This window comes from Dermacentor silvarum, chromosome 6 (assembly GCF_013339745.2).
Source record: "Dermacentor silvarum isolate Dsil-2018 chromosome 6, BIME_Dsil_1.4, whole genome shotgun sequence".
Lineage (NCBI taxonomy): Eukaryota > Metazoa > Arthropoda > Arachnida > Ixodida > Ixodidae > Dermacentor > Dermacentor silvarum.
In genome coordinates this window covers 47,240,883-47,263,191 of record NC_051159.1, presented here as the reverse complement: position 1 = coordinate 47,263,191, position 22,309 = coordinate 47,240,883, and the positions used below count along the sequence as shown (strand labels likewise).

The 22,309-nt window shown below is 44.5% G+C and overlaps 1 protein-coding gene across 1 annotated transcript; it reads left to right on the top strand.

The window, feature by feature from the left end:
• The first annotated feature begins 15,488 nt into the window (after positions 1-15,488).
• LOC119455483 (uncharacterized) lies at positions 15,489-21,554 on the top strand. Its single transcript, XM_037716892.2, has 3 exons — positions 15,489-15,664; positions 17,298-17,472; positions 20,943-21,554. Exons 1-3 carry the CDS (start codon positions 15,504-15,506, stop codon positions 21,369-21,371), a joined length of 765 nt encoding a protein of 254 aa, XP_037572820.1. The 5' UTR covers positions 15,489-15,503; the 3' UTR covers positions 21,372-21,554.
• Positions 21,555-22,309: the final 755 nt, after the last annotated feature.

The window sequence follows — 22,309 nt, the reverse complement described above, 5'->3', positions numbered from 1 at the left end:
AGAAGGCTTTCTCAAACAGGTAACGCAAAGGGAGGACGTGTCCTCAACAGAAGAACGCGCGAATATTCAAAAGATAGAAGTTCCTGTAGTCCCTTATTTTGATCGCCATTCACACAACCTACAGGAAACAACACAGCGAGCAGATATGAACGCTGTTTCTTTTGCTCCAAATTAGCTAGCTAGGCTACGCAGGCAAGCAAAACTACAAATAACCGCGAAAGAAATGTGCGAAAAAAAAGATAGGTCCTAACTTTGTCAAGTGCAGTTAATTTGTCATTGATCATAATTTAATAAGTTGCGAAAGGAGGTTCATAAGCCCAACAGGCAAACTAATAAATCATAGACTTTGTGAGAGCAGCGCCTAGGTAAAGAAAGCAACACCGGATGGTTTTTTGCTCCTTCGTTGCCTCAAATGTAGCTGCCCTCTCTCTTTTAAAGGTAGCATTATTTACGGCAAAAGTGGGTTGAGTGGAGTGCCAAAATTGGGAATACGCTTGTAAGTGAACCATTCATTGCTTTGTCGAATAAAGAACAACAGTTTCTATCCACGACATAGGCGCCGACTACGGAGGGCTAGGTCGGAGCCTATGTCGTGCATAGGCGGCGTCGGAGCTGAGCCCAAGGTAAAGCTTCCTCTTCCTTAGAAGTTTCCTCTTAAGAGGAAGCTTTAGCTGTGGTCCCACTCCGATGCCACCTATTTAAATACATGTAACACGCAGAAACACTTTTCTGAGAAAACCACTGGGTCAATTTTAATGAAATGTGTTGCGTTTGTGACGGAAAGTTAAATTCTGGTGAGTTTTGTAAGCGGAATTTCCATTTACGACGTGAATTTTCCAACAGAATTTTTTTAAATTGGGAAGTTTGAAAAAAAAATACAGGCACAAAGTTTACAAATTTGTAGCTCAGCACCTAGAACAGACTTCGCAGTTCTGTAAACCGCAGCCATTACAGCATCGAAAGTGGACAAATTTACTGCGTCAATTTATATCTTACGTGAATTTGTTACATTGTTTACAAGGTTCTTGCAAAAGTTACACTCACACATTAGCGCTCTACTTGAGAGTCATGTATAATATATCAATTTTGTCTGCTTTATATGTACTATTAGGTGCAATTTACAGAATTGTGATGTCGTTTATTATTGCTGAGTTACAGAGGTGTAAATTTGGTAGTTACGTTTTCTGTAAGTTGCAGATTTTTGTAAATCTTTATTAAGAAATTGACGACCTAAATCCAGAATTTGCAACAAACAGTCACTAGATTTTAGCTTTCCATTTTAAATGCAACAAACCCCATCAAGTTTCGTGAAGTGGTTGCCACGAAATACGATTTTTCCTTTCCCATGTATTTAGATAGGAGGCCTCGAGTTAAAGGGGGGCTTTTTGTCATTATAGAGTGGCACATTACTAACGGCAATCACCGAGTTACAGAAGACGTTCATTGAAGAGTGACACAGATCTACTGGCACATACCCAGTTACCCAAGTTGGAATCAAGTTCATTGAGGAGCAGCATACTGAGTGCTCTAAATCATACTGAGTGCTCTAAATCAGCGTTGAAGGGATTCATTATAGAACGGTAATACCCATGCCAGATCCGAGTGCGGCATCACCAGTGACCCATGTCGACGTAAAAGAGGTTCGTTGAAGTGCGGCACATAGCTGCGCAGTGACACATACCCAGAGACCCAAGTTGGTCCGACGTTTGGTTCCCAACACTGTTTCCTCCGGCGCGCTACCCATACGACCACGGACTACCAAGAGACCGAGGTTTGCGTGAAAACGGTTAGATAGATAGATAGATAGATAGATAGATAGATAGATAGATAGATAGATAGATAGATAGATAGATAGATAGATAGATAGATAGATAGATAGATAGATAGATAGATAAATAGATAGATAGATAGATAGATAGATAGATAGATAGATAGATAGATAGATAGATAGATAGATAGATAGATAGATAGATAGATAGCCCCCTCGAAGTGCGTCAAACACCCTCAGAATGATAATCACCGGGAGGGAAAATGACTGATGAATGATGATGATGATGATAGATGAAGGGCGTTGCGCGTGTACAAGTGCACAGTGTTGGTATGGGTGAGTGAATGTACCCATACAGGCTGCGTATGTGCCGCTCTTCAGTGAATCATTTTAATACCAACTTAAATCACTGGGTATATGTTTCCCTGCGTATGTGCGGCGCTTCAATGGCAAAATCAATATTTAAATTTCCCTTGCTCTAGGCGGAGTCGATTCTACGTCATTTATATTCAAACAATGTTGTCTGAATGTATTATTCACACACGCGCCATGCGGGCACTTTGCTGCGACGGCGATAGATGGCGCGACGTGTCCACAGCGAAGTGCGAGAGCACCGGCAGCATACGCAACTCGTGCAAGACGCGTTTCGGCGGTTGCGATAACGTGTGTTGATACAGTGATTCAACGCTCATCGCATTAATATCGATATTCATCATGAGATGAGGTCAGCCATATTTTTTTCCGCTGCAGGTTACTGCATCAGGCATTATTAACTTGGTACTTTGGTGGTACTTAGGATGAACACGGGGCAAATCTACACCAGCCCGCGGACGCAGTAAACTGAATACTACCCAAGAAACAACAACGGGAACGTTGGATAAATCGAACAGCAACAAACCAGTAAGGGAAATTCAATGCACTTGACATCACGGTCATGCGCGGTACACGCATAATTTATTTATTTATTTACATACACTGCAGCCTAATATAGGGCTATAGCAGGAGTGAGAACATTATACATTACTACACAATAAAAAACCTGATAAACTACACAATGATGATAAAAATGCAAAATGTAAGAACAAAAGAAACGAATGGAAGAAACAGCTGCATATAAATCCAAAGATCATCCGATGCGCACAGCTGCGAGCATATTTCTCTCTTGTACGTTTTTATAAGGTATGCTAGCTAATGTTAGCGAAAATGCGTTCCGTGTAATATTTAATTAGTCTTTTTCCTAATTACCTAAGTAATTGATACACAAAATTATTTTGGCAGCAGAAGATTACAGATGGCAAAACGCCGTATTGGTATCCTAACTGTTTATTGTACAAGTTTAGTTTTGAAGCTTCATACTTGACTAACGTTAGCTGGGCCACACGGTATGATGCGATGATAAAATCCCTGCACACATTCTCCACGAGAAGCAACAAAACTAAGGACATAGACATAAAAACATTTATAGCACGAACACTTCGAAAGATGCCGGGTAACTGCTGGATGACATGGGTTCTTTCCGAAAGAAGCTCGGTAGATCTCCGTTAATTCGCAGATCTTCAGCTCTTAAACGAACAACCGCTGCATGCACAAAAAGGTATTGCTTACTTGTGTGTTGCCCTCTTGATGTTTTAGTTTCTCAGCACTCGCGATCAGTCGTTCCTAATTTGAATGGAAACATATTTTCCTCGACGCGGACTTCTCCGTTAGCTCGTTCAGGTTAATGTCTGTAGTTTGTCACAATGCATTGAGATGGTGAACCATTGAATTTCACTTTCGCTCTCGTGCGGTTGCTGTGGCAACAAAAAAAAAAGTAAAACGAATTTTTTTTTTAATTTCGTCGGCGTGCACCATTCCCTTGGCCAGTTCCCTTACCCATCCTGTTCTGGTTTGCTTGCTGTCGCGAGTGGAGAGGCTTAGCAGCTGCAGCTATCGCGCTTGCGCCATCTATTGGTTGTTTTTTATGAATGCTGCATAAAGGGCCATTGTAAAAAACAACTTTTTTGCCTGTATTGTATCCGTGTGCAACAATAACAAAGAACACCAGTACTTTTTTTTATCAATAAAAGTAAGCTTTAATTTTTTCCTTTTTTGTTTTCTCTTTCTTTTCAGTTCTCGTTGGTACTCTTCAGTGTCACTTCTACGTGGCCACCATTTCTTTTCTTTTTCGCAAAAACGTTCTGCTGCAAGGAAGCGTTCCGAGAATGAAGAGGAGGCATATTTTGAAATCGCCACGTTTGACGCTAACCTGGTATGTTTGGCGCTTCGTGATTAAAAGTACATCGCCAAATAAGACGCAACCGCCTAAGTGAACTGTAGCAGACGACGGCGACATAAACACCCCAGTCCTACCCAGACGTACGCCAGCGCCCTCGGTGCCGGTAAATGTGTAGTAGATTTCTAGCTAGAACACCGGTCCAAGGAATTCAAGCGTGACACTTGAACCTTGCTATCGTGTCAATGCAATCAGCTCTGTACCCTTCGTGCGAAAGTGGCATATTTTCTTCCTTCCTAAGAGCGCCCCCATTGTGAAAATTATGTGCCTCAGTCGTGGTGCCTTCGCTCTGCCGGCAGCTTGCTTACACTGCGGCTACATGCTCAATTTCTCGTAGCACGCTGCACTAGCTCTGTACATAGAACGGCAGTATGTTCACTGCTGGGAAACGGAAATGTGTACATTCCTGGCTGGTGTCAAAATCTGTCCCAGGCGGAACACCTTTTTTACAGCGAGAACATCAAGTAATACGAGCTTCTGCTATTATTTACGGTGTCGAACAAAATACGACGAAAACGCGATAATGAAACCAAGTGCGTTTTGTTTGCTCATCGCCGATAAGACCTTCCGAAAGATTGAGCCTTTGATACACGGCAATTCAATGCAACTCACAAACCAGCGTGCTAAAAATGTGCGAAACAAGCCGAGTCCTGTTTTTTTTTTTTTTTTTTTTTTTTTGCGATGGATGAAGCACGCTAGTAGCATCCCTTGTGTACTGAGTGCCATTAATTTCATTGGCAGGTGCATGTGTTTCTACAGGATCACTTTTTTTGTGTGACAGCGTCTCGCAGAAACATGGGCGCCATATTAAGTGCAACCGATTTCTTCAAAGGCTTTGTGCGCAATAGTCACATCTCACTTTACCAGCCGTTCCTGCGAAGATTTTAAGCATTTTTTTTTATTTACCTGTGGCAGGTAGCACAATTCTGATATATGAGAGCTGCTCTATTCAAAGAGGTGAACAACACTTGCGCGAGAAATCGAATGCATAATAGACTAATTACCAAACATTTACTAATTGTGTGTTTAGCTAGTTACGCATTAAAGTGTAGCTGGAGAGTTAGCAAGGCGAATCCACTTGAAAAACAATTCTGTTGGTGACACCATCTTTGAGATTTGCGCCATCAAACTGGCGCTAAACTTACAGACATGCGCTGTCGTACTACGCACTTTTTTTTAAGAAAACGCTATTTTGTGTATAGAAGCACGAAATTAAGTGGCCCATATACATTTTTTGACTAAGTTCCGAAATTATTATCTCAAAGCAGGTGTTATCCTGAGAATTGTATCCAAGTGGATCCGCCTTGCCAACTCCCTGACTTGAATTTGTGAATTGCTATATGTGCCGTAAGGTAAGTAGTTATCGGTAAAATATATTTATTGATTCTCATGAATAAAACAGACCGGTACTAAAAGCCACGAACGTGGCTTGAAATTGTTCCAAAGCCCGACAACAGGCAAGGCAAATGGCAACACAGTACGAGTATGCCAGCACTATTTAAAAGAAATAAATAGAACGAGCTCTGTACCCATTGCGTAAATGGGATCACGGTCGGCATGTTATACATAGAGAACACAAACTATATGAAGAAAGTTTATACAGGCAAAGAGATGCTCAAATATTTCAATGCTGTGTTAGTTAATTGTTACAGGAAGAAAATTACTCCACACTACTATTACTAATTACTCAATGCACTTACTGAAATTACACTGCTAGTACTAAGGTAATAATGATGATATAAGAGGCCACACTACATAGCACAAGTAATTATGCTACCGCTTCAAGACAGTGAAGTCTAAAGTGCTCTCGGGGTACGTAAGAATGCTTGCACTGTTTTTCTTTGTGTATATTCAATCTGTTAGAGAGGATCAACTGTAACTGTAAACATTGCTACCGATAATTGGCTCTCGTACAGGGTATACTGTCGAGTTCTATGGACTGCATGTTGCGACATGCTTCTACTAAGTTCTTAGCTTGGTGATTCTTTTCATCAAATCAAACATATTGCGCAGAAAATCCTAGGTTAAAATGTAGACTGTATTGAAAACGAAAGTCTATGCGTGAAATATTGTATTGTATCAATAATGTTTTATGTGGGCTGTGCAAGCAGCACCAGCAATAATTCTTACGGCTTTCTTCTGCAGCGTTAGTAGGCGTGTGGTGTTAGTCTTATATGGTGTATCCCAGACAAGGTGGCAATATGTAGGTGTGTAATCATCATCATCATCAGCCTATATTTATGTGCACTGCAGGACGAAGGCCTCTCCCGGCGATCTCCATTTACCGCTGTCTTGCGCTAGCTGATTCCAACTTGCGCCTGCCAATTTCCTAACTTCATCACCCCACCTGATTTTCAGCAGTCCTCCACTGCGCTTCCCTTCTCTTGGTATCCATTCTGCAACTCTAATGGCCCACCGGTTATCCGTCTTACGCATTACGTTACATTACGCATTATATTACATGTGTAATATACCACGATAAAATGCAAATTGTAATTTTAGTGGAAATTCGCAGCGACATTTGGATTAGAAACCAATCGAGCGAGATAATTTCCGTCTTAGATAAGACACGTGTTCAATCTATCTCATGTGCGAATCGAATACTCCCAAAGGCTTAAAGCTATCAACAATTTCTATTTGGTTGTTGCGAAGAAGTTTGTTATCAAGAGAAAAATTTTTGTTCAGTGCACGGAAGATAACATTTCCTGGTGTTAATAGTAAGTACATTTGCTGCGAACCACTCATGTAAGGCGGTGAGCCCTCTGATTTCTTTAGTAATTATTTCGTCACTAGAGAAGCCACTGAGGAAAATGTTAGTATTATCGGCGTACAAAATACAACACACATCGCCTAGAATATTCACAAGCTCGTTAGCACAGACATTAAATAGAATAGGACCTAGCAAACTTCCCTGGGCAACTCCACGATGAATAAGCTGCAAGCTAGGTAGACAGCTGTCTATGATGGCCACTTGCTTGCGGTTACTCAGATATGAGTATAAAAGATAAAAGCTTGAATAGTGACTTTTAGAGCGAAGCTGTCTATGGCTAGGCCTAGAGTCCAGAGGCTAGAGGCTAGGCCTGGATAGGCTCCCCTTAGGGAGCCAGAGTTGCGCCAAGGTACGCCATCTTGGGTTCCAATGTTGTGCGGGAAAGCCACTCTCCTTACGCGTAGGAGCCGCGTTCGCGAGGCACCGCCAGTAACACTTTTTTTTTTTCGTTCTTTCTACCCTTTATCATGTTGATGAGTAAAACTCGATTGCTCACCTCACATTTACAAGCCCGGATTCTGCACTTACGTGCCTTAGCATGCAATCATTGCTTACAATACAGCGTGTCACGAACATACACACAGGTGCTATAATTATTATAGTAGCACTTTCCGTATTCACACTTTCGATCGCGATCGAGCCACATCGGGATATAATTTCTCAGTCGCGATTGGCTACTTTGCGCTAACTGCGGAAGGAATCAAATCGCAGTCGAGTTTTTTCATCCGGATCGGGCTCGATAGCGGTCGAAAGTGGCCATGTGACACCAGTATTAAGCGTGCATTCATGCAATCACGGCTTCGCGACAGCTGAAAATATGAATGCGTGATTCAACAGCGCTGTCGCGTCCAATATTCCTTGTGTTCAAGGTATGAAAGCTGAATCCAGGTGAGTGACGCGAGCAATTGCATGCACTCTTAAATTATTTGCATTGCGCTGCACACTATGTTGATTATAAGGATTCCAGTATAGCTTCCTCGTCGCGTTTTACACATCACAGACGAATTTATGTTTTATGGGTCTCATGTAACCGACACATGTGCTGACTGAAGCGACGTGCATTACGTATTTATAGTTCTTCTGGGCACACTAAATTGTGTAACTTCTCCAGTACCGTGAATAGATTAAAAAAAACATGCTTTTATTTCTTGCGTGTTGAACACACTACAATATCTATATCGTTTTGACAGGAGCATGCGAATAGCAGGTTCACTGAAACTATGCCATAGCCATTTGCCAAGGCTAATTAAACGTCACAGTACAGTTGGTTTCTAAGAATATTTACACACATGCTGAGATTCCAGCTGATGACGCGAATTAGAATGGCCACCAATGTTTATTAATGCTACGCCGCTATTGTAAAATGCCAATGAACCAAACAATAAGATGCATTTTATTGCAATTTATGGTTTCCAACACAGCGACGTGAACTAAACAAAAACATAAGTACACTAACGAATCAGAGTCCTCGAAAGCTAACACATAGTTGACAAGCAATGAAGCGACAACCATCCCTATCACGATGAGAAGTGAATGAGACCGGCAAAACAGGCAACACTTGATAGTACAACGTTGCTAAGAGTTACCGTCACCATGTAATTATTTCAATAAACGTCCAGTCTGCGCTCGTAAACAAAGCAATTTTCACACTTCATCCGATAGCACGAAAACAAACACTTGTCCCTAGACACGCGCACAGGCTGAACCTTGATACAGGCGGTAATACCTATATGAATACGAGAACGACATTCACATGGAGCGAAGAACAGTTACATAACATATTCTAGGTCTTTTTCGGAGTCCGCCTGTCATGGCCCATAGGCAGCAGTCACTGGAGTAGGCGGCGTATAGCAGATTTCGCTCAGTGGCACTGCGAAAAAGTGGTTTACAATTTTCGGTGTGGTTGCGACAGTTCGGCCCTGTCAATGCGTCATATGACATTGGTTCAACAATTCACCCGAGAATACACTTGAGATCACACATCTCCCAACTAGCAGCATCGAAGAAGCAGCAAGAATAATAACAGCGCTGATGTCAATTGCGCTTCGCCCGCGGAGTGCTGGCGTCGCCTGCTAAGTTTTGGATTCTCCGTAGCGCAGCAGAATCACTTTTGACCACGTGATGGCACTCGGCGAATAGTGGTGCTGAAATCACTGGAGGCGGAGCGAGCGGCGCGCCGAAAACAGTGGCGCAACTCTGGCTCCCTAAAGGGAGCCTATACAGTAACTCTAGCTAGGCCATGTTGTCCGCGCAGGAAAACTGTCACCATCAGCAATGGCTCGAGTGTGGTCGTCATCTTCCACAGCTGGCTTGTTGGCGCTCCTCGCGTGGTCACGCGATTGCGCTCATCCGCCGAGCTCCTTCGCAGAAACATCTGCTTGAACAAGGCTGCTGCATCACCAGGATCTTTGTTGAATCATCTTAACGTGCACGCGCTCTTTAAAAATGTGAACGTATAAAAAAGCGAGCAAGTTTGCACTCGGTCGTGCAAAGCTTAGGCACAACGAAAGTGTCAATCCTCAAGTCTTACTGGCTGCTACTGCTAGGTATAACTTGGTTGCTGCTAAGTCTTAACTTAGTTTAACTTAACTAGGTATGTAGGGAAGGCATTCTGGAGTGATCATTTTCGGAGGTACCTTCTCTTTCGCGACATTTCGCGTGACTAGCGCTGGACGCGTCGGCGCCTATACGAGCGACAGCGTACCTGGCCTGCCACAAACGCAGGCAGGCAGGAGCCGTGTCTGTGTCGGGCGAAGCGAGCGCGCACGTGCACCGGCGGTTATTAGGCAACGCGAGGTGACGTCATCGCTACTGCTTCGGCGCATGCGCTGCTAGGCAACGCGGGCGGCGCCGGCAGCTGCTCCGCGCGTTGCCTCGTTGGTGCCGTTGGGAAAAGGTGCATCGCTGATATGAAAAAAAAAGTCAAAACGTCGAATAAAACACACATACCTGCTCATATGAGCCGCGTTATTCCACCGTGAGACGAGTCAGTATGAGCGCTTGAGCTACTCAACGGCGACTGTGATCCAGTTACAAATATCGGGCTGTTAATTTATTACTGATTCTCGCTTTTCTTTAACTTCATCATACTTAGTTTGCGTGTGTCATAAAGCATTATTAGAGAAAAATGGGCTCACATAAGCGATCATTTAAAGGCCGTGTTGTTCTCCCGCAAAAATGCGGATGCCATCGCTGACACCGTTGGTATAGACGGTTTCATGCTCGCGATAACAGCAGCGAGCGCGCCGCCCCCAAGAAACTTCCGGTCACGTGCCTTATCAGTCTTCTATGTTTTAACGCATGGTTGCTTCTTTGCCAGTTACACTTCGCAGCTACGTCAGCGGGCAAAACCGGAAGCCGTGCAGGGCCTATGTTTGTAAACAGTGAAAGGGTCTATATAACTGAGCGAGGCAGCTGTTTATGCTGCTGTACCGAATGTACCGTCTCTTGTTTCTCCGTTTGACGCAGAGATAAACAGTACATCTCAGGAATTAAGAAATGCGTGAGCATACCAACACGTACAAACCGACCCATCTACGTTGCGAATACGAGCGGCAGCCTACGGGAACGGTGACCTACAGATGTTAATTTAATTAATTATGGGGTTTTACGTGCCAAAACCAGTTCTGATTATGAGGCACGCCGTAGTGGGGGACTCCGGAAATTTGGACCACCTGGGGTTCTTTAACGTGCACCTAAATCTAAGTACACAGGTGTTTTCACATTTCGCCCCCATCGAAATGCGGCCGCCGTGGCCGGGATTTCGCCGTGACTAGCGCTGGAGCGTAGGCGCCTTACGAGCGACAGCGTACCTGGCCTGCCACAACTACAGGCAGGCAGGAGCCGTGTCTGTCTCGGGCGAAGCGAGCGCGCACGTGCCCGGCGGTTATAGGACAACGCGAGGTGACGTCATCACTACTGCTTCGGCGCATGCGCTGCTAGGCAACGCGGGCGGCGCCGGCAGCTGCTCCGTGCGTTGCCTCGTTGGTGCCGCTACAATTTCTTTCTCTCTCTATCTCGCTCTCATTTTCTCTTTCCCTCTCCCGAGCATCGCGCACGTCGCGCGCATGCTCTCCTTCCCTCTCCTTAACGTGCCATGTCAAGGCAACATGTGTACGGCACGGAGAGGAGGCGAGGCACACGCCGCACCGCGAGGTGGTTGCTAGGCAACGCAGTGACGTCATAGCTCGGCGAGGTTTTGCGACAGCAGGCGCCACTTTTTACAGTTAGCTGGAACAGCTTCGCTGTTAAAAACAGCTACATGTCGTGACACCTGGTAGAATACAATGCAGCTGCACTGCAAAGTTTGCAGGTATCGACGCTAAGCGGCGTGCATCTCACATCACGTGCGGAATTACTGTAAACGATCCCTTTAGGGAGCCAGAGTTTTGCCGAGGTACGCCATCTTGGGCTCCGAAGTCATGCGGGAAAGCCACTCCTCATACGCTAAGTAGAGTGCTCGCGTGACAATACCAGCAGCGGTTATTTTACAGCGAAACTATATGGCTAGGTTCTAGCGGATCGCGCCGGCGCGTAGAACAACAATTTTCGACGGCTGATATATATCAGTTTATGTGTAAAGTTCCTCAGCACATGTGTCCAAACGCATGTTAGCTTACGGCTGATATATATCAGTTTATGTGTAAAGTTCCTCAGCACATGTGTCCAAACGCATGTTAGCTTAAAGAATATGAAGTAATTTTAAAAGTAATTCACGACAATATCTTCAAAAATAAAATTGCCTAAATTGGTTAATAGATATGCAGACTATACTTAAAATTTACCTGGACGATAGGCCCTTTACGGCAGCAAAGGTCTTGGGAGCCTGGTCTCGCAGCTCGCCAGCGCCGAAAAGCGTTCGAGCTCTTCTTCAGTACCTGAATGCGACAGACTTGCGTGCCATACTGTAGATATGATGCACCTACCTTAGCTCTCTCTTTTTATTTCACTCCCCCATCCCCCTTCCGACGTTTACGGTAGCAAACTAGACTAAGTCTGGTAAACATCCCTGCCTTTCCTTCTTCCCTCTCTCTCTCTCTCTCTAACCGCCTTGAGCAAGGACTGAGGCTTTTTTTAGGTAGCTTTTCTTAACGCCTCAGATACACACTTGGCTAGAAGGGAAGCCGCTGTAGACGAACGCGTGTCGAAGCTGTATATGGCTAGGTTCGGACCAAAAGTGCGAGCGTCGACAGGGTGTGTAGAAAAATACTCGCGTCGACAAAATTGAATCCACAGTAGCCTGCTGCGCGCCGGCGGTGCTCCGTGGCTCCGCAGTGGATGGCGGAATAATAAAACGCCATTGTGTACCCACCAATGTCTATGCCTCGTTTTCTGGTGACGTTTACGTCGCTCTCACGACGCTATCAGCAGTTGTATTTTGGTCTCGCTATGGCCAGGACGCGCGTAGTCCGTACTGAAGAAGAAGAACGCGCGTGTAAAGATCGCCGGCGTGAACAACAGCGTGAATGGGCGCGAAGGTGACGGAATGCCGCTATAGACGAACGCGTGTCGTCCGAAGGATCCGTAACGTCGGATAGCCGCTCTGTGACCGACGAAGAACAACAGCGTGCCCGTCAGGATCGCCTTCGCGAAAAGAAGCGGGAGTGGGCGTGAAAGCATCGGTAACCAATTGCAGTACATCACAGTGACCACAAAGCAATGATTACCATAACGACAAAGTAAAGAGAAAATAAAAGACGATAACAACAACGAAGTTATGCGTATGTCTTTATTCAACAAATATAGCGATTAACCATATGTAACTCAATACAGTTATCAACAAGCACAGCTTCGCTGGTCTTCCATCTTCACATAGTGGAAAGGCACTAAAATTTTTTTGGCTTTCTTTTCATGTTTTATTATTCAACAAGTGCAACTTGACCGCTCCTCTCAAGGTTACGAGCCTGGATTTTACGCTTGCGTGACTTGTTATCTAATAGATTACTAAAAATGCAGCATACGTGTGACCAAGATGGAGGAAACGTCTGTCAGTCTTTCCAATTTGTATCCAAAGCGTCAAATATACTGCTAAGCTTTCATAGATTAACTACAATTATTGTAGGCGTGCAAGTGATCACGGCTCGCCATAGCCGAAAGACGTGAATGCGCGTATTCAAGAAACAGCGCTGTCGCGGCCAACATTCCTTGTGTGTAAAGTCAGGAAGTTAAATATGACCCAGGTAGATTAATTAAGCGAGAAATGACATGCACTCATACATTGTTGTAGGAGTGCAGTACCATTGTACCGTGATCGACACCGGCGACGGCGGCGGTGGTGGACAACATCGCCAAACGAAACGGCTATTGGACTGAGCCCATTGCAGCCTACGCTGCAAATTGTATCGCATCTCACGTCTGCGCTCACCTATATCACTTGTCGACGCGGTCCACCTCGCTTTGCTCTACATACGGTGCCGGTATGCACTACGTGCGATACCAGTCAATGGTACAGCACCTTCGTATATAAATCCGTAAATATATCTGTCGTGACAGTGCGCGACCCAAACGGCAGCAGCGCCGAACCCCGTAGGGTAGGCAAAGGAAGCTTCGCTTTCATAACAACATTTGTCATTTCCATTCCCTCATTATGTGCTATTGCAAGTACAGCGTGTAAAAACTGCATCGGGCACAAAACCCGGATTGCGTTTCTCGTGAGCTGGTCCTGCAGTGCTCTTCTCTTGATAGGAGCCAGCATTGCGTGGACGCACACGTACGTACGAAGCTGACAAATCTTTATCGCTGTGCACCTAAGGGCCACTCTCCGCGCGATAGCGGTGAGAACAACGCTTGGGAAAAGAAAACCGTGCAATAAGACTCTGCGTACAGCACGGCATTACTCTCATCTACGAATTTCCCTGAAATGTGCAGAATTTCCTTGGCGTGTCCGGGCGTTTTGCATTCTCGAGGCTGTTGTGTTATTGAACAACACGTCCATACTGTGTGCGAGGCTTGCGGGATGACGAGGCTATGTTGACCATCGTGGAAACGCAACCACCAGTATCACGCCTTCCTGAGCACAGGTCCTGGCCGTCGACCTTCGAATCTGCCTGCTAGGGGAGCGACCGGCGCACTCTTGTCGAAGCAGGAACTCACGCTTGCCTCGTTTATTGCACAACTCAGAGTCCAACACAACAGGGTGCAGCGATTACTTGCGCTGCTGGCAATGGTGGCCAAGCTAAGCGGCTTATTCAACCTCATAGTAAGGCGAATAAGCGCCCATTTCAGTTCGTATTCAAATTTCAAATTGAATTTTTTAACCAATAGAAGGAATAAAACGTAGCGCATATACAGCAGGGTTCACAAGTAAAGGATTAACGGCACTGCGGGGTAACTTTTGGGCATGTAAAATGAGTAAAATGCAGAGTTTAAAACGAAGCGAAGAAAAGAGAGATTATAATAGAAAAATACATCCATAGCTGCATCAAAACACAACATTTTATTATAGTAACAGAAGATCTTCACAGGTAGACGGAATCGAGTATGGTTCAAAAGGGAAACGTTTTATTTTTGCTGCATTTTCAAGGAGCTTAAGATTCCATATCGTTTTTAAGCAATTCGAAATTCGATATTCAGAAAAAAATAAGTAAAGGCAATTTTCCATAATTAGTACGTGTTCTAGGAAAGAGCCAGTTACATTGCTTGCAAAACGAGTATAATTAGGATTAGAGTGGAATCTAGCAATAAATCACAATACATTGCTTGTTCCCATGCATAGTGGATTTTAGGCATCCTTAAAACACTGAGACCTGTTGTCATGAGGCCTTATGGTAAACTATTGTTTTCTTGCACTTACATTACTGCAACATCTCAGGTGTTACGTAGCAACTCCGTCAACTCGCAGAGGGTATCTAGATAAGTGCTTCTGGGCTTGAAAAGCAAATTAATTAATCTACAAAGGCAAGCCAAATAAACTTGATAACGTAGCCGTCGTCGCCGTGCTGTCGCCACTCCTGAGTGCAAAAGACGTGCAATGCCCACTGCTCAGAACTTTATATTTCGAAGTACTTCTTCAATCAAGCCTTCGAAAACTGCTTACTCAGGTCGCTAGGCTGCGCATTACGGGGATGTGTGTTCAAAAGAGAAGTTACGTATTTGGTTGCTTGTTTAAGCCGGCTCGCTGAGGCTCGGAATGTTCGTATCCCGAACGTGTTTGAATGTGCCTGCATTCACACGAGTAGAAAGTCTGAAGACCAAACCGGAGTTATAAGCCTGATATCTAAAAAGCTGAATGCGGACATGTTAAGAAAGACGTAGACCTATGGAAGCACGCACACACCCCTACATTTGGTTGAGCGCGACCTTGGCTTGTGTGTTGCATCCACAGTCTCCTACAGCCCTGACCTTTGAACCCAGTCTCAGACTTCTATTTCCGCCTTATCGCGGCGACATTTCTCGTAAATATTCACGGCAATGTCAAAGGGCGCAATTTACTGGCTGCCACAGCTATAACGGGCTATGGAAGCAGAAACACTTGCGCCCTCCCGACAGGCGCTCAAGACAAACAACGCTTTGAGCACGTGATCCTTAGCATACATTGAGCATGCGTTTCACCCTTGGCATAGAGCCTTCGAGTTTATCTACTGTGACTTTAGCGCAGCGAAAGCCGTAAAGGCCTTCTTCTTGCAGCGCATTTCTGCGCAGTGGACCTATATTGCTCCAGATTGCAGCTTCCGAGCCTACCGACTTGTCGCACGATGCCTTTTATTGGGTCTCTGGCGCAAGATCCAAGGGTTGGGTTTATGACCGATGTCCTCCTCACGTCGCTGAATAAAAAGCGCCCAATGCTGAAGCTTGAGGCGCATAAAAGCAGCAGCGTTCACTCAACGGATACCAGTCGCAGCAAGATCACTTTCAGGTGAGCATAAACAAATTTACTTATTCATCTTTACGTCAACTGGCAAACTGCGTGCGCTGCCATAATGCATGCAGTGCGCATGTTTTCTCAACTGGCAAGTGCATTACCCGTAATCCGCTGAAGCAATATGCGATGCAGTGTATGGGTGCTAGTTTCACCGATGCCAATTATTCTGCGTACTAGACAAAGAGACAGAGACATCAACAAAAGATTAGATGTTCAATTGAATTCTGCGGTTTTATGTGCCAAAACCACAATCTCGTTATCAGGGACGCCGTAATGGGGGACCCCACGTCAAACTAGGCCACCTGGAGTTCCTTAACGTGCACCTAAATCTAAGTTGATCAAGCGAGTAAGGCCCTTACAGCATGTTAGAACCACTTATCAGCGCAAGATGGTGCTGTAACCAACAGTATACGTACAGTACAATTCAGTTATTCCTTCGTGCTTACAACCGCCTTGAGTCATCTCGATAAACAGTGGGGTCAAATCACAGCCACAGCGGCCGCTGTTCGATGGGCGTGAAATGCAAAACCACTAGTGTACCATGCGTTGGGCTTACGTTAAAGAACCCCAGTAAATCAGAATAATTCGAGAGTCCCACACTACGGCGTGCCTCATCATCACAAAATGATTTTGTGATGTCAAACCTAAGCATTTATTCTTATTTTCAATCTCGATAAATGTGCATCAAAATTCAATGAATGAAGTATTGTGCAGACTTAGTGAATAAAAAATTAAACAGAGACTACATTCAAGGCAACTAAACTTCCTTAGAAACGCTTCGTCATGCCCTTCAGACGTGTGCCACTCGCTGTGTTGGTGAATGTCACAAGATCATCGGCGAGATGATCGCAGCACTAAACTTATATACTTATTGAAAGTGTGTCAAAATATGTCCAGACGCTGTACTCACCAGCATTTCTGCTCGCAAAAACGGTTCGTCATCAACTGGCCACCGTCGTTGTTGTTGTGTCCGATTCGTCGCGTGTATGGCGCCTGCTTAAGGAACCCGTTATAGTATACCAAGTGCCTCGTGAATAGCAGCCCCAATTTGTTGCACGGAAATTCTAGTATTTTCTAAGAACCTTGCTCTTTCTATGTGCACTTTCGCACTGCGTTAACTGTGTGTTTATTCCGATTCATTCTTTTTTCCCCCATCGAGACGCGTACCTCCTGATTTCAGAAAGTTTCTACGTTGCAAAATTCGACATTTAAAGGCAACTGCTGCTATTGCAACCCTGACTTAACGCGTGGTCACTTAATTATAACTTAACGCGTGGCGTGTCTACGGTTCTCTCGAGTAACTTTTACTCTGAACCAGGATGTCAACTCCTGGCTTTAGGAAGGATATATCCAGTACGCCCAACCCGTTGAGGATGGTACCATTATTTGATGTAAAGAGTGCATGTTTGCATATGAACTGCGAAAATTGGCAGCGTTGTAACATTTGCAGTGTTTGTGCTGAAGTGCCTAGCATAGGAGTACTGCTTTACAATGGACGTGAAATAAACAATCCAGTTTCGTTGGAAGGCAGTCAGTCAGTGACTAATAACTCAAGGTAACTATAGGCCTTTGCGAATTCGAAGAGCTTAACGTAACCACGTGCATTTTCCCTTACGCTTCTAAACAGGATGGTAGCCCAGCTTGGTGTCATGCTCTCCTCGGTAGCCCTGGTGGCCCTGTCCCTGGTGTCGCTGTGCAGCGCACGGGCGATCTTCGGATGTCCGCCCGTGGACGACAAGAACTCTAACGCCACTTTGATCGCCAACCCGCTCAACTGCTCCACCTTCTTCTTGTGCCAACAGGTATACTGCCGGAGCCCGGGGCTGACAACAATCTGTTTATTTATGACATCGCATTCCCCTCACCGGATTGCGGTGAGAGGAATACTTAACTTCTCCTATTTCTAAATTTTGCAAGAAGCAGGTCTGCTGCACCGATTCCGTAATAAAAGTGCAGTTTTTAACGGGCCGGTTGTTACTGCTAAATGCGCTTCCAGGAAACTGGGATACTAATTTCATCATTATACTTGTCATCTTGTTAGTTTAGCGATGGTATCTCTAATCACGTGTTTATTTAGATGTGATATTTTTTTATTTGTATGTTTTTGTAATACATAATTATGTCTGTGCTGCTGTGAACACTTGTAATGGAGGCAGCGGGCTCGCCAAGCTGCCGAATAGTAGCTTTTATTCGCCGCTCAACTGTCTGTTTGTGAAATGGACGAAATAAAATTGATTGCTTGAATAGTAATATTAATAATAATAATCAATCAATCAATCGTTTATTTATATTGCCCCGGAACAACCGTGAGGTCTAGGTGCTGGCGCACGTATACATAGAAAAAGAAATACAGAAGGGGAATATGAGTAAAAAAACACCGAATAAAAAATAACAATCTTGAAAAGAAAAGTGTACATACATGTAACCGTAGGCGCAAACTGCATACATAATAAAAAGGCGGAGAAGGGAAGTTGAAGAATATGTGAAACTAAGACACAACAACGGAAAGCTCAGAGCAGAACAAAGACAGAGAGCTGTGAAAAATATCAAGGTCATGAAAGTGGGCGTCATAAAAACTGTATTCTGTGGACTGTTGAGTGTTGGTGGTGACAGGCAGCAAAATGGAAAGGTCTGTGTTCTCTGGTGATCTTGTGCGGAATACGAAACTTGATACAACTGAGGAATTCGGGGCACATGAGCATACCGTGAAGGAGTTTGAAAAGGAAAAGCTGGTCAGCGCGATTACGTCGGCAGCGAAGTAAGGGCAATGGCAATAATCCAACAGTACTAGAGCAGGGCCCAGAGTCCGTGTCAGCAAAGCGTTGATGATATATGCTCGGAAACTTTTTCTGGACCCGATCTATATTGTCAATGTTGGATGTAGAAATGCCGTTCCAGACGACCGACGCGTATTCGAGTTGAGGAAGACAAATTGTTGTGTACAACTTGCGGAACGGTGTAGGAGAATTGAATTCTCTCTACAGTCGGCAAACAGAGCCAAGAGTGCGCATGCCCCGCATTGCAACGCGTTTAGTGTGAGCTGAAAAGTGTAAGGTTGTATCAAAAAGTACACCGAGATCATTGATCTCACGGACCTTACACAATGGTACAGAATCTACTGAACAAGAAAAACAAATGCTTGCGGTCTTGCAGGTTTGGTCTTAGACTTTGGTCTTAGCAGGATTCAAGGTGAGGTTATTATCCTTGCACCATTTAGAAAAAGAAAGTAAGTCAGACGGCAGGAGGCGACAGTCATCAACAGTCTGAATTGCCTTTAAAATCGTTATGTCATCGGCATATAGAAGGAATGAAGAATGCCGAATGGCGGAAAGAACGTCATTAATAAAAATTAAAAAAGGAGTGGTCCTAACACTGATCCTTGAGGAACGCCGCTGGTTACCACGTACGAAGAAGACGTTTGGCCGTTGAGGTTAACAAAACATGATCTACCAATAAGATAACTCCGCAAGAGATTTACAATTGACGAGTCAACACCAAAGTGCGTAAGCTTGATGAGAAGCAGTGAGTGACTTACCACATCACAAGCTTTACTGAGGTCGCAATATATGGTGTCTACTTTCACCCTTTGAAGAACCGGTGCGGAAATTCGTGTCATGAAGCTTGCGAGATTTGTGATAGTGAGGCGGCCGGTAAGGAATCCATGCTTATTCGGAATCAATGTGTTCTTCACAGTACCAGACAATACGTTGTGAAGAGCAAGATCAAAAACCTTAGACGTGGCACAGAGAAGAGAAATCGGGCGATAATTTGAGACATCGGTTTTACAGCCAGACTTAAATACAGAAAAAACACGAGCAGTTTTCCACATGCGAGGGAAAGTGGAAGTATTCAGAGAGCTATTAAATATAGATGTGAATACTGGGGCAAGTATACCGATAATAATGATATAGTAATGATAATAATAATAATATAAATAATAATGATGATTTTCTCAATCAATCAAATCTTTCTTGTAGTGCCCAGGAACAGCTACGGAGTCTTCACACTCGTGCAGTTAAAAAGTAATAAAAATAATAATAACAATAATAATCACAGCACACCTTTCCCCAAGCGAAGTTCGATGGCGCGTAGCCACCTTCCCATTGCAGAAATTATTCTTAGCTACATAAGTCCTCAATTGACCAAGTGGTGTTCTACACGCGCTGAAATACCTGTACACGAACATTCCCGCGTACATTTCCCTCAACCCGCTCCGAATATGGCAGCTCCAGTCTTGAATCAGATCTCTGACCTCGTTCTCGGCAACTTTCCAACTCAAGAAAATTTAGAAATAAGTGGGAAACACAGTGTTGAACAAACGGAAACTATAAAAAAACAGCAACGCACGTGAAGAAATCCCAAAAATGAATTCCATGTAGAGAATGCATTATATCAGCTCGGCACACTCATTACAAATAAAATATACTTCGCGTGAAAATGCACGGTTTAAAAGGTTACCGTAAATGCGTACGTTCTCCGATTTATGTAAATAAGTTTTTTTTTTTGTTTCCTCAGCCGTAATTTTTGTTCAAGCCGATTGTCAAGCAGCGTCATTATAATTTATTACTGTTTGTGCAACTTTCGCATGCACAAAAGCATTTCGTTTCTGTGCTTGGGCTACACTAGAGCAACTGTATAGGCTCCCTTTAAGGTGGCTCCCTGAAGAGAGCCTATACAGTAACTCTAGGCTACACCTCAAGAATATCATTATGGCCTAATTTGGATCATCGGCCAAAATCGTAACAGTTTGCGTTGTCTGCCACGCGTTTTTTCAACTCATTAGTCGTGTTATGGGAAGATCTTCGCCATGTTCATTATTGTTGCATCACACGCGTACGCGAACGTATCTAAGGTTAGACTACCAGTAAACCTGCTTGCGCCTATGCGATGTGCATCATTTAATAGCAAGCTCCATTCAGTCGCATGTGTGACATACGTATATCACTTACGATTAATCCTAATTTCGCTTCTGCACATAAACTTTTCCTGACAAACACTTAATTGTGTGAGCATGAAACACTTCACGGCGCTTCGAGTTAACCAGCACGAGTGCTTTAGACGGCATCAAACATGCTCCTGTGAGGACTTGGTCATGGTGTTGAGACCTGAAGGAGGTTTCGTTAAAATGCTGCTCCAAAATTATTTCAAATTTCAAATATAGTATTGCGTGTTTCGGTCGGAGCCTGTCTTCTTGTGTCATCCGAGACGGGACCACTTCCATGCCAAAATAACAATGGGTTCCTAAAATGTCCTATTTTCCCGCTTACCTCAGGGACTTCCCGTGCTGATGGAGTGTCCAGAAAACCTGCAATTCAACGACGCTCTCAAGGTTTGCGACTATGCGTTCAGAGCCAACTGCGTGCAGCTCTACCCAACATTCCCCAAAGAAGAACCTGCGCCCACCGAAGTCGCCACTGAAAAGATTGTGGTTAAGAAGACAGTCAAGGAGGTGGTGCGGCCAGTAGTCGAAGACGATGCCCCTGTCAATGTAAAGAGCGAAGTGACCGAGGTCGAAGACGAAGTGCCCGCCTCCGTTGATGCGGGGGACGTCACGCAGGCAGCCGTCGTGGACACCGACGTCGACGTTGACGTGAACTCGGTCGTGAAACCCGTTGAAGGCACCGTCACCGAGGCAGCGGCGCGGGAGGTTGTGGGAAACGTGGCTGACGTAAACGTCGATGTTAACCAGGTGGTGTTGTGAAGCTATCAGAGGAACTTCAAAGACTTTGCCTCTTGGTGGAAACGTGCGTGGGACTCGAGAGGAAGGATTCGTTGGAATAATCCGTTCTGCAGACTCATTCATTCAGGACTTGACGCGATGACTGCGCATCTTCAAAATTACAGATTGACGGCACTGTGAAAGGAATAAACAAAGTCAACTGGATGCAAGTTTTCTGTTTTCTTGTCCACAGAATGGTCGCTTACACCGCGTTATCGAAGAAGGTGTACTGCGAGGGGACACACATCGGTGGCTCCTGGACTTGATAGACAGTGTGTGCGCAACGCATCTTACATCATAATACAGATTTAAAGAATAGCAGCAATATTTCGAAAAATGTTCAATATATTCCAATATATTGCTTTTACTTTCATGGCTGCTTTCCAAATCTGTTCAATAAATTCATTTTGAACCCTGAATATTTATTATATTGGACTTCATTAGTAGCATTAGCAGACAATGCAAGTTGCTTTTAGGCAATGCTTCCGCAATAGCAGTCTCCAGCGAAAATGCAGCACTCTGTGGATGTTTCATAATCTCCCTCACAGTGACGTCTATCAAACAAAGCACCTTAGCACAGCCGGATTATACCGGGAACTAGGAACACCACGCTCAGAATGACGTACGTGGCCGCTGAACTTCACAGCCTGGTCTTTCCTTGTAGCCCAGGCGCTGCAGGAGTAAGTAAATCCATTACGTAGCAGTGGCGTCCAATCCATTCGTGCAGAGAAGGTTTGTCTGGTGACTCTATAACATTAGGCTGCTAGGAAACGCTTCCATTTAGCTTTTAAGGGATTCTAAATTCTGATGACCATCACATCGTAGAGAAACGCAACCGCCTGAATGGTCCCTAAGCACTCGCAGCGCTGATTTCGATTTGGCACAGACGCTAACTGGCCATGAACCCATGTCTCATCTTG

Excerpts from the sequence above, each read along its gene's own strand:
- LOC119455483 (XM_037716892.2), top strand. The coding sequence starts at position 15,504 with ATGCCTTTTATTGGGTCTCTGGCGCAAGATCCAAGGGTTGGGTTTATG. Across the intron at positions 15,665-17,297 it reads CGCAGCAAGATCACTTTCAG|GATGGTAGCCCAGCTTGGTG; the intron begins GTGAGCATAAAC and ends GCTTCTAAACAG. Across the intron at positions 17,473-20,942 it reads CCTTCTTCTTGTGCCAACAG|GGACTTCCCGTGCTGATGGA; the intron begins GTATACTGCCGG and ends CGCTTACCTCAG.